The 12,670-nt window shown below is 43.9% G+C and overlaps 1 protein-coding gene across 5 annotated transcripts in view; it reads right to left on the bottom strand.

Moving 5' to 3' along the window:
• The window catches only part of ralgapa2 (Ral GTPase activating protein catalytic subunit alpha 2), a 91,758-nt gene continuing 79,088 nt past the window's right edge, over window positions 1-12,670 (bottom strand). For 3 of the 5 annotated variants that reach the window (XM_037072094.1, XM_037072098.1, XM_037072095.1), the window contains 2 exons: window positions 9,043-9,164; window positions 1-2,775 (listed from right to left, as the gene is read on the bottom strand). In XM_037072094.1, coding sequence (XP_036927989.1) covers window positions 2,615-2,775; window positions 9,043-9,164 — 283 coding nt within the window. In that variant the 3' untranslated portion in view covers window positions 1-2,614. Of the gene's footprint in view, window positions 2,776-4,800; window positions 5,864-9,042; window positions 9,165-12,670 lie in introns of all 5 variants that reach the window. The other 2 variants (XR_005070320.1, XM_037072097.1) reach the window with 2 other exon arrangements.

Genomic DNA, 12,670 nt, shown 5'->3' with positions numbered 1-12,670 from the left:
CACAGAATTTCAAATTGATTTAATGAAATGTCTCAATTTTCACATTTCTAATAAAGGTAGCAGGACTTCGGTCGTTAAAAACAGTTTGATATGTTGACAAGTAATGATGAAATCTTCAAGCTTTTTTTTTTCCCTCTTTCTCTTATACAAAGATTATATTACAGGCATTAATATATTTATAATCAGAGGGCGACCAAGCCCTCAAATTTGACACAATGTACAAGGATTTTTCTAAAACGAGAAGAAAAGCAAAAAAAACAAAAAACAAAAACAAACAAACAAAAAAACATACTAGGACTAACACTAGCTCATTTTCTTCACGTATATAAGACACAAAATCCTTATCTTGGTCCACACTAACATCTCCAGCAAACTAAGCCACCAAAGGGGGAGCACAGACCCCTTAAACAGACATCATCTATAACCTACAATCTTTAGATCAGCATCCTGGGTGGTTCCTTCAAGTGGCTTTGGGGAGGGGAGGGGATAAAAAACCATAGATGTTGATCCGGGCCTATATAGCTATACATTCTTCAAAAGAAACGCACAAAAATGGACCCCACTGTTTGGATTCCCCATTTTCTGCTCCGGGGAATGAACAAACAGAAAGGGAGGAGGCGAGATGTGAGAATGACAGGACAGCATGGGGAGAAAGTAAGGCATAGTAGTAATGCAACAGATGGGGATAGTGTTGCAGCTTGGGTGGAGCCCTCAGAGGGTGTGAGTGTGGAATATGTGTGTATGTGTGTGTTGGGGTGGGGGGTGACACCTGGCTACCATGACAACCAGAGCAGGGCAGGTTGGCCCGCCTGGCTGTTGCTAGGAGGACTGTTAGAGTTCAGCTCTGGCATGCCACCAAAACCCATCTCCTCGTGTGGCCTCAGCCAGGAGGCGACATGGAGAGCGGGATCATGGGAAAAAGGAGGTGCCACTCGGTATCCATTCACAGATTCACAGACGGAGCAGCACACCACCTATAATAAAGACCAAACAGAAAACCCTGCGATTCCAAAATCCATCTGTTGTTGTTGTTGTTTTTATTGTGGGAAGCACAGTGACAGTCCTTCAGAGGCGAGGGGAGGAAAACACTTGCTCGAGACCACTAACGAGGACATGTGATGCAGGGTTTCCATGGTTTGTCTCAAGACAATGAAAAAGAGAAACTAAAATTGGATTATGGGGAGTCGGGGTGGATGTGGGACAGCATCTCAGGGGACAGACAATACACAGGCACTGTGATAAGCTCCCTCAGAAACTCACACATACATACAGACGCGCACACACACACACACACACACACAGACGCGCCCACACACACACACACACACACACACACACACACACACACACACACACACACACACACACACACACACACACACACACACACACACACACACACACACACACACACAGTGCATGGAGTTAAGATTCATAAGATTCACCTGAGGCTCTGGCGGTATTTTACCTCTAAACAGCACATGAATACATAACACAACACAACAGCAAAATTATTCATCAAATACTCCTTTCTATATACATCTAGCAAATAAAACTTAAAGCAATTTACAACCAAGAACAGAAAATACACATTCAATGCAAGTTAATCAATGACAGTGATTGCGAAGAAAACAACAAAATGTTGGTCAGGAACGTAGGAATGTCGATGCCTCAGCTTTGTGGGACAGGGGAAACTGATAGCAGAGGAAAGAGACAGGAGGAACTTATTCAATTACCGGACATGAGCCCATGTTAACAACGTCAGAAAACAATTACCAACGCAGTCTTTTCTCATTCCAGCAGAGTTGCATAAATCAAACTGTGACACAATCCATTTGAATTCATTTAAAAATGAAAATTAGAGTGATTAAAAAAAAAGGAAACAAATCTATATTCAGCTCAAGTTAGAAACACGTCATTGATTGTCCAATAAAAAGCCTCTGACTGCACCTACAACAGGGAGTCAGTGAAGAGGTGAAGTGAGTCCAGGTCACTGTGGGGAGGTGTTCCCCGTGCATCAGTCTTTGCTCCTTCTTAAAAACAGGGAGATGGTCCACCAACAGGGTCCAAACTGAAGTGGTATTTTTGACACAGTTGCAGCAGGAGGTAAAAAGGCAGACATGTAGAAATGGATACCAATCGTTTGTGCAGTTGTAGCATTTACAGCTGTGTCATTCAGTGCTTCGCCACATTAAGTGTTGAGATAGATGAGATATAGAAACAGTGAGAATGAAAATGACATTTTTATGACAGGCTGCTTTAAGACTTTTCAGTCAAGTCTTCCTATGTTACTGATTGTTAAGCTGAAACCACCAGGACGACCATAAATAGCTTAGTCACATATCCGACTCGATTAAGCAGTTAAGCAGCATGACAAATGGAAATGTATCAACGAAATCAACGAAATCAACGATCGCCACTTAAATTAAAAATTGCAATATGCTCCAGTGACATGTTTGTAGAAACAAAATAAAAAACAAAGAAAAACAATACACACCAACAAACAATAAAGAAATTATCTTGCAGTCGCGGCTGGGTGTGTGAGGTTCTTCGAGAAAAGATTAAAGGCGGCACTCGTGGGGGGGGGGACAGAAGTGGGACGGGGTTGCAGAGCTCAGTTGGAGGATTTGCTTATAGCACTGGCTGATCGGCGGAGTTTTCCGGAAACTCTATTCTTTGTGGCACGGGGCATTGTGGGAGAAACCTGGTCAACAGAGTCCGTTGTTGCTCCTGTGGTGTTTCCGGCGTCGGTGCTTGCGCTGCTGGTGAAGGAGCCTGAGGGGGGGGAGAGATGGAGGCAGAGTTTGTAAACAGGCAGAGGTGGCAGGGGCTCGTTGGGCTTTGTGTGATTACTGTTTATCCCAGCATGCTTTGTCATGCACGTGGCTGCTCCCACAACCAAGATTACCCAGTTCATTGGATTTTCACCAACATTCACAGAACCTCCGATGCAAACCGTCTGAGTTTGTTCTTCCTTTTAACTCATTAGAATAAAGATTTGAGAGAGAGAGAATAAAACATTTCAGAAATCACATGCCTCTTTCACATGCTGAAGATAAGCGAAGCTTGTTAAAAGAGAAGCCACCTTTCTTCCTAATACAGTTTCTTCCAGATGCTTATAGGATATAAAAATGAGGTGAGCATTGTAGGCAAAAAAAAAAAAAAAGGATTCACTTCGCAGTGTGAAAGCAGAATGTTTTGAATGGAAATAAAATTACACATTATGCTCTTGTTGTGAACATGCGGAGCCTTCCCATTGTCAAACATTGTCCTTTGTCCAAAAAACTTCACATCCATGATTACGGGATGGCAAATAGTAATAAGCTGGGAGGTGGACATCAAATGCTGCTGAGGACAATCGAGTATTGTGAATGGTGCCCTGACTTCCTCAGTGTGCCCCCTGACCAAACCCCCACCCCACCCTCCCCAACTGCCTCTGCCCCATGCCTCGAGTTTAAACAACTTTTCTGCTTTGTCAAGATGGCATCTGCTTGCCTATTTTCTTTCCTATCCTTTTATTTCCTGCCATTTTTTTTCAGAGGCATCTCAAGTTGCAGCGGCTAAAAGGAACGGCAGATGGCTGGAGTAACAGACACTCAGCAGCACAGTGGACACCAGCAGCATCCAGGGCCGCAGCTCACTGGGAGAGGAGGGCTGGGCTTTGGATGGAACATAGGGTGTGTGTGTGTGTGTGTGTGTGTGTGTGTGTGCGCATTGTGAAGGGCTTGGGTGGTGGGCGGGGGAACTGAACATGCATTCTCAAATCTGCATATGAATATAAAAAAGGGTGGGCTTTGGTCAAAATGTGGGCTGACCTTATGGACAGAACAAATGCAGCATTCCCGTATTCTTCTTCCAGTCATTCCTACAGTGAACACTTTCCTAAACTAAACTCAAGCTGCATCTACTGTTGCGTGATATGATGGACAGGAGGAAGGCAACCACCTATTCAAGCCAACATATGCAGAGAATAGTGTGGTGGAGCTCACCGCCTACTCAGCAGACTTCCCTTTTCGTTTAGCAGCCATTAAAACTTGCTGCACAGAGCAGTCATCACTCCCATTGTGGCACCTAATGTTCCTCACTGTATGGTCTTATGTAAGAATGTATTTTCATAGCATGTAACTGAGTGCAAAAATAATCCAGAGGAAGCTAATATGTCATTATTATCGTCATTATACCCCAGCATCTCTGCTCCTTATGGTGAAGTTAATTTCAGATGGAAGGAAGAAGGGAGAGAGAGCGAGAGGGAAAGAAAACAAACAAAAAAAAGTCTTTAAATGGCCCCGCTATCCCATTGGTCCCCTCTGCAGCAGTTTAAACAAGGCTTTAGATGACAAAGACGTCTTCCAGTGCGGCAGGTGTTAGACTCAGACTCTGCCCCAGGCAAACAGGCACACTCCAACAGGAGGAAATGAGGGGGGTGGAGGGACTGGGGGGGGGGGGGGAAGAAAAGAGAAAAGTGTTTGCTGGGGGAAGAGATAAAGGCGCGCCACATGCAGAAGCGAGGGCCAGAAGTGTAGCCGTATTGTTCATGCTGGTACTTAGTCAGGTGCTAATTGTCCCCACCGTGCATCACTTTCAATTACCAGCCTGTCCTAAACAGTAGGACACCCCCCCCAAATAAACAGCCTGGTTTCTCTGTCCCGCTCCCTTTGTCAGAGCGCTCGGTAAATAAAGCGTGGTTAGTAGTGAATGGAAAGGGTGGGGGTGGGGGTGGGGGGGTAAACAGCCAGGACGAGCGAAGGGTAGGTAGTCCGCTGGACGCAAACAAAGCTTCCGGTCCGACTTGGGGCTTACCTTCACCCTTTACAGTATTTCGACCTTTAAGATATTTTTTTAATCTAAAAGGGAAAAACAGAGTAGAGCATCATGTGAGAGCAGTGGACAAACACCATACCACGCTGCAGCAGGACACAACACAATGCTGCGGAGAAGTTCAGACAGCTTGTGTGGAGTCGAGGTTAGTCGTCACTGGAGGGTTTAAAAGTCAAACATGGTGAACTGATTTGGTTGAGGAGTGAAAATCAACAAGTGCCATTCTTCTGAAGAAACCCGCCGACTGTGATGTCTGATGGTACCTGACAAATCTGTCCAATTCATGGATTTCAAAAGTGAAAATTTTTGAAATCCAAAAGCATGAATTGTGGGCAGTTTACATGGCAACAGCAGGCTGAGAAACATTTACCAAAAGTGTTACTACGAGAGAAGGTTGAAGGGGGAGAAAAGTAAAAGATGCAGGGGCACCTCAGAGGGTCACGGGAGCTTTTAAGTGGTTTTATCCACTGGAGAGGAGTACCGCCTTCTCGTGTGTGGTTACTCATTTTGAAAAAAAAAGTTTTGAGGATGAACAGAAAACTACAAAACAATCACAACTGAGCAAGCAGTGCAGGTGTAACACAGTAAGGGCAAAGCACTGTGGATGGAGTCTGTGTGACAGACGGATGAGCTCATGCAGAAGCCACGACTGACTGGACTGACATTGCTGGATGGGGGTTGCAATCCAAACATGGAAGATGAGGCTGTGAAGCTGAAAAGGTTAAGAGGTGGGTGATAGGCAGGGGTGGGCCGAGGGTTAAATGTCTTACAGCAACACTACGAAACACTGCAGGAGCGCTTCATTTAGCCATCAGCACGCAGAATCTGCACTTGAATGCAAGACCTGCTTGTGGGCTAAATCAAGCGCAGCCCCCAGTTAATTTGATGATGCTGTTCACAGGAACCTAAATGAAAGAATGGATGGATACTGGTGGGCTGGGGCTGGGCATCATGCCTAGTGTGGAGGAAGCAGGCAGAGTCTTACAGTCATGTTTGGCCCCGGGGTACTCCATGTCCCAAACCATCCCCGGCCAACGCCTGCACGCTGTCATGGAGCATGGATGACATGTTAGTGGCAGCAATGGGAGCCAGAGCAGGATGAAGCGGACAAACATATGGATGGACAAACTCTCATACAATCGCACGCACACTCACACTCATACTCACAAAGGCATGGGATGGAGGGGAGTACCACATTTTAGAAGGGTAAGAATGAGGAGCAGTGTAAGCCAGCCATCACTGCTACTTTGAAACCATATACTTGATGGGACACAGACAATCAGACATGACAGACTATAACATTGTGTGGTTTTATGTTTGGCCTAAAGCATTAGATATGACTGAGGTTTTGAAATTAAAAAGGAAAAACTTTGATTGAACTACAGAGCAGCCTTCAATTTACAAATAAGATTACAGGAAGACGTTAACAACTATGGCAGGCTTTGAATAGTTTCCACGGTTAATCAACTAAGTGATGATAGAAAATGAGTATGAAACATATGAAACAATTTTGACCATCCAATAATTGTTTACTAATAACTGTTAAAATGTACTCTGGTTCTAATCTATCAAATGGCAATTGTATATGTCAACATAAAACCTTCGGCTGTTATTTTATCTTAAGATAATTTGGAAAATAATGACGGCCAAAATGTTTTTAAAAAAACAAAACAAAACAAAACATTTTTTTAAGACTGACAGAAGAAATTCTGAGGCAAAGTGATGCTTCCAGTACCTCAGGAAAAGAAAATAGCCAGGTGGAGCAGAGGGTAACTTGCATTATCAACATTTTAAGGGCTTAAAAGGATATTCTGGTGTCAGTTTAATCCATGGTCTAACACACTGTGACACTGAGTAAGACCCCCCTCGAGAGACCCCCCCCCCCCGGTAATCGAATAGTCAGGCTTCCCCACAACAGGTAGCTGCAGCTTCTGGCTAAGCTAGCAGATGTTAGCCTCGAACTATGTGCTGGGACCCTTTTTGTACTGTTGCTGAAGTTTGGTGCTGTTCTGAGCATTATTTGTGGCCTTTTGATGGCGATTTCTTGGTGGATGTCATGGTGTGTTAGACGATGGTTAAAATTTACACCGGAATATCCCTTTAAAGAGCTAACTTCAAAAACTCGACTGATATTAAAAATACAGTAGAGTTGCAAAAATTCATCAATTAGATGCCAACTATTCAATTTATTGCCGGTTAACAGTCAAAAAAGTCCAAATTCATGGATTCCAACTTCTACAATATGAATAAAATTAAATTTTTCACAATGTTCTGACATGTTGTATACAACTAATCGATTAATCAAGAAAATAATAAATAGATTAACAGTCAATTAAAAATACTGCTTTGCGTTATCAAATAACAAATCATATTGTGATCATTTGTCCAGATGCGATTGCAATATAATCTCACTATTAGTGGGAATGATCATTTTTGCATTACAATGTTTGCATTCACTAAATTAATGATGTGACATTTTGTAGGATTTGCACAAAACAAACATTTTTTCTTACATCTGGAGAACAAGATTTGTTGGCAAGGACATCACTACTAGTTCAAAACATTGCAGCTTCTTTCGATTCTTATTTGGATATTGCATGATTATATTTCGATTTCTTATGCAGCCTTAATGAAAATAATCATTATCTGTAACCCTGACTACCACTCGGTGGGGTTTAACCAATGTTCCTGCCACTATTCCATTCTTCAGACAATTTCCGAAAATTTTCCATAGCACTGTTATAATGGTTAACCTACAAGACAGTCAGTGTGTCTCACTCTTAGAGTGAGTGAATTCTGGACCAAATATGAATGAACACACGAAGACACACACACACATACACAAAGACACACACACACACACACACACACACAGAAACACACACACACACACACACACCCTTACATTAATCTATTTACATGCAGAGATTCCGGCAAATTATGAATTGCTGTTCAGAATGGGTTTCCGCAGCAGTGAGGGCGACACAACAGCCTTCATTATGTTATGGTCTCGCACATTAGCAACAGCATACGCCCCATGCTGTGAACTCTCAAGCCTTGCTCGCTTCTCTGACCTCTGTCCAGCCACAAATTAACAAATGGTTGAAATGGTCTGCAGTATCAGATCTTCTTCCTGGTTCTTTTGCTCTCTCAAACTCCCCCTCCTCTGTATTTTTCCCCCTTAGTCTTTCCCTTTAAGTTGGTTTGGCATTGGATGAGAGTAAGTGAGTAGAGGTCAGTCTGGAGAGATTTTACACCTCCAGAAGAGAGATGTATGTAATGTGGCTGACCAATTCTTGTTCGCCTGAATATCACACCTGCTGTCTCAGAAGCTGAAGTCCCCCCCCCCCCCCACACACACACACACAAACACACGCATGCGCGTACACACACATAACACACACACAAAACATTCAGACATTTAATTCTCACATGCCAACATACTGGATAAAAACATTACATACACTTTAAAACGTATGAGTGCTGACAGATTTGAAAATGACAAGATGATATTGCCAGGTGCTTTCCTTGTCAAAACAGAACGTGTGTCGAGATCCAATAGAGTGGAAAAGTGCAATCCTGTATTGATTTCGGGGCTGTTGCAGATCGATCGGAGCTGCTACAAGTAGGAAGAACAAGATAAGACACGTTTTCCATTCTATTCATCACAGGCTGATAAGAGTGCTGTGCTGACATCCGTGAGCTGCTGTTTGGCGGTCGGATCTCTTAAGTGTTGGTGAATGAGCTCATGAAGATGCATGCATGCATGCATGCGCGCGCGCGCACACACACACACACACACACTCATGCATGCACATTGCCATTTAACAAGGCTGCTTGTATTCATAGGAAAGTAATTGCATGGAAAGATGCAGTTTGATACAAGAATAGATGAACAAAGTAGCGTGAGTGAGGCTTGAGGAGGTGGAGAAAGCAGAGTGTTTGAAGTCGGTCGGATGGCGTGAAGAGCCAGGCCCCTCGTTTGATATTCATCAGCAAGCGTAGGCGTAGAAGGAGAGTGCAGAGAATAAGGGAGGAGGAGATGGGGGCAAACAGGTGCGAAAGAGAAAGGAATCGGGTCAAGAAGAAGAGACAATGAAGAAAAGGAAATGCAAAAATGTGATGAAGCAACAGTGTGATGGAGAGACAGAAGAATGGGGGCAGAAGAGATGGAGTGCAAAGAACATGAAGGAGGACAGGGGTGTAGTGTGGTTCTTTTCTCACCTGTCCCACTCATCGGATAACCAGGAGAGGGGGAGAAGACCTGCGAGGCAAAGTCCTCAAAGGTCATGACCTCTCTGTGGTTCTGAACAATGGCCTCCAGGTAGAGTGCCCGCTCCTCATAGCTGTTAGGTCTCGTCAAGGAACAAAACATTAAGGCATGGTGTAGAAAAAAAGCACAAGGCAACAAAATATGGTTAAACTTTGCTAGTATATAAACCTAATAAAATAATCACATTTCAAAATCAAAACATTCATCTGTCCATAGCACAATTTATCAGTCATCGCAACAGTCATAAATCCAATTTTTTCACTGTTGCACTGCATGTATGTGTAGTGTGGGTGCGAGCTGGGAAAGCTCCATAGAGCAGGGCAGCGCCACCATCAGCAACCCAGCCAGAAGCAGAGATGGAACAATCAGCCTTGCCACACATCCCTGAATGAGAAAGCAGTCTCCAAAATAATCATAAAAAAAGAAAGAATACATCACTGGTGGCGTGATGCTCCAAACCTCTCCTCTACTCCCTCTCTTCTCTCTAATAGAACCCCTGCTGCAGGCACCATGTCTAGGACCACCCTCCCCGATGTGCTGCCTGCCACTTCTCCGTGCCATCAGGGGGAAAATTGGAGCCATTTGAAATTCAGAGTGACAAGCAGTGACTGAAGCCTGGGCAGCCAGCATGCAGGATGGATGGCCGGATTCGAAATGGGAAAAGCTCAGATTAATAAATAAATAAATAGGCTGGCAAAATGGCTGCCGGGTGAGGGTGGAAAACATTCTTATGGCCATTATCATATCATTATCATAGATATATTGTGCTGTGTCTGTTGTGGAATGAAAGGAAGTGCTGGATGAAATATGCAGCTGGGAACTACTGGAGTAGTTCTATCTGATGGTAATGATAGTAAGCACTTCTGTTTGACAATAAGTCTAATTATTCTCATGGCTGTCTGTTGTGGCCATTTTCCTTGATAGACGACACCTAACAACTTGCTCGACAAACACATGCATTGTCACTCTCACTAACTCCACTCAGAGATCCCCTTCCCCCTCATCTCATCACGACTGCCAGCGTGGAGTGGCACTGGGCTACTGCCAATGCTGAACCAGGCTGAGCTGAGATAGGCTGGACTGGGCCGAGAGGCTCTGGTCTGGGTTAGATAGATAGGACGAGACAGTGACTGGGCAGAACGCCCGCTGTGGGCACATGCCGCCACAGCAGGGGCCAAGGCAGCCATGACCAATGGCTTTGAGAGAAGCGTGGCAAAGCGGGGGTGACGGGCACCTGAGCCGGGAGGCACCAGAGGGTTCCCCGGCCAAGCTGCTCACAGGGACAGACAGAGATGGACAAAGGGCAGACAAAGGATAGGGTAACAGAGGACAATAGGAGCAGGATGGGTTTGTTTACCCCTTGAAATGGTAGCGGCGTTTGGTACCTCAAACCCCATGGAGCAAATGATTAGTGTAATATGTCTTTGAAACAGCAATATTTTGACATGGAAGGAAAGTTGGAGGGAAATACTAGTAATTGAATGGGAAAAAAACCCCCAAAAACTGAAATATCTGGGAAAATAGTTAAGTCTTTCTGGCATTTTGTGGGAAAATTATTTTTTTGGTTAACACAAGATCGGACACTTGTCAGGAAACAACACCAAGAAATCCATTACAGTAAAAGCTCAGATTTCCCAGCTCAAGACGAAATATTGAAATGGAAAGTAGGCTATAAGATCTGTCAACCAATATACTGTATCTCCATTCTCTACAGGGCCAATGTTTCCATTAAATACGTGCAGAGCAGCATGTAAAAGCACTTCCCTCTTGAGCTCTATATCTGTCCTCCAGTCATAGCCAGACAGGCCACGTCACTGTTTTCTGTCACTTGCTGGAAACAGTATTGGACAAAGAGTGGGCATCCCAGTCTCTGCTGCCATGGTAACTTGGGTCACAGCTCTGTGTGGTGGGTCATATCCAGGCTTTTATGGATGACAGACAGAGAGGAAGGATGTTTGTTAAAGAACAAAATGTGCCCAGATAGGTAAGACAAAATATAGTAGAAGAAAGGACTTAATGAAAAGAAATGATAGAAGTTAGAAGGAAGCTGACAAACAGAAGACAAGGAAGGACGAGGGGAGAGAAAGAGAGGCTCGGCACAGCATGGGTCAACAGAGCCATATGGCTGTCCATTATCAGAGATGCAGATGACTGGAGGCCTGTTATTGAGATTCCTAAAGCAAATATTGACTCCAGCTGGAGCAGACGCTCTCTGACTCTGACACACGCCTCTCCTCCACTACTTCCTTCCGTTTCTCTCTATCCAAGTTAGACAAATGGATTATAGTGGGTGAGAAAAAAGCCTTCAAAGACTAAAATGAAGGGAGATAGAGTAGAAATATCAAGAGACAAGAGAAATATATGACAGGCTACCCGGGGAGAATGACAGGTGGTGAGGGAGAGAGACTAATAAAAGGTATTTTGGAGATGAGTGAAAGCGAGAGACATAATCAGCTCACTTAAGTAAATGTACGACGCTATCGTGGGTAAAAAAAAAAATTGCTGCACAGAAATCCTACCTAATGCACAGTGGGAGGTAATCTTGCCTTCTCTCCATCTCCCGCTCTCCCTCATCTTTCTGCTTGGCTCTAATTACTAAGCCATGGGCACAGCTTGTTCCCCCTGCATATGCACAGATGCTGCTGCCTCCATGCAGTAACTTAATCAAGGGACACGTCCAGAACAGTGACGCAGAGGCTATGCCCATGTCATGGACACCAAACCCACTGACACTGACCTACTTTTGTAGAAAAAATAAGCTGCAGCTACTGCTGATGTGTGCCGGGCGAAGATTCATGTTTGTGACAAAACTTCTCTGAAAAGGCTGAATCCCAAATTATAAAATATCATGCGCGATAAAAGCTTTTCTGATGGGCTGCATGACTTTATCGCATAATGCTCCACTACATTTTATGCTGTACAATGAAATGTATAAAAAGAAAATGCAAACAGGTCTACATTTCCACAGATGGACTGCAACTTAAGTCACCCGTGACATAACTGTCATTTAAAGCAGAACTGGGCGGACAAGCAAGACAGGCCAGCGTGTAGGAGGGGAGTGTGTTGCACCACTTTGGGAATTTCCAAGGAACCCCTAGGTTCCAAGTGGCTGCATTCCTATTAGGGAGAAGAGAGGGAAACCAATGTAGTGTCTATGGAGCGTGGCAAGTATCGGGATAGTAATGAGAAAAATGTAATGTAAAACAACAAGGTAGACAACTGATATCTAGAGACATGAAAGTTGTAGTTAAAGAGGTATGATGGTGAGAGGGGGAAAAACCCAAATCCATTCTGCTAACGACAACATTTACACACTTGGGATGATGTGTCCCCTGCTTGCCCTCTCCTTTCTTTGCCACTAGCGAAGACAAAGGAAGTGACTTGTGTTTGGCATGTGGTGACTGAATGTTGGTGTGTGTCTAAAAAAAAAAAAAAAAAAAAAAAAAAAAAATCACAGGTCAATTATTCACACACATGGCAAAAAATACATTCTGTACGTGAATGAACAAACACCAGCAAAGCTAGAATCCAGCGACAAAGGTGTGAAAGCATATGTGCATGTGTGTATACTTCAGCCTA

This window comes from Acanthopagrus latus, chromosome 16 (genome assembly GCF_904848185.1).
Source record: "Acanthopagrus latus isolate v.2019 chromosome 16, fAcaLat1.1, whole genome shotgun sequence".
Classification (NCBI taxonomy): domain Eukaryota; kingdom Metazoa; phylum Chordata; class Actinopteri; order Spariformes; family Sparidae; genus Acanthopagrus; species Acanthopagrus latus.
The sequence above is the reverse complement of the archived record's forward strand: the minus strand, read 5'-3'. Positions and strand labels throughout refer to the sequence as shown.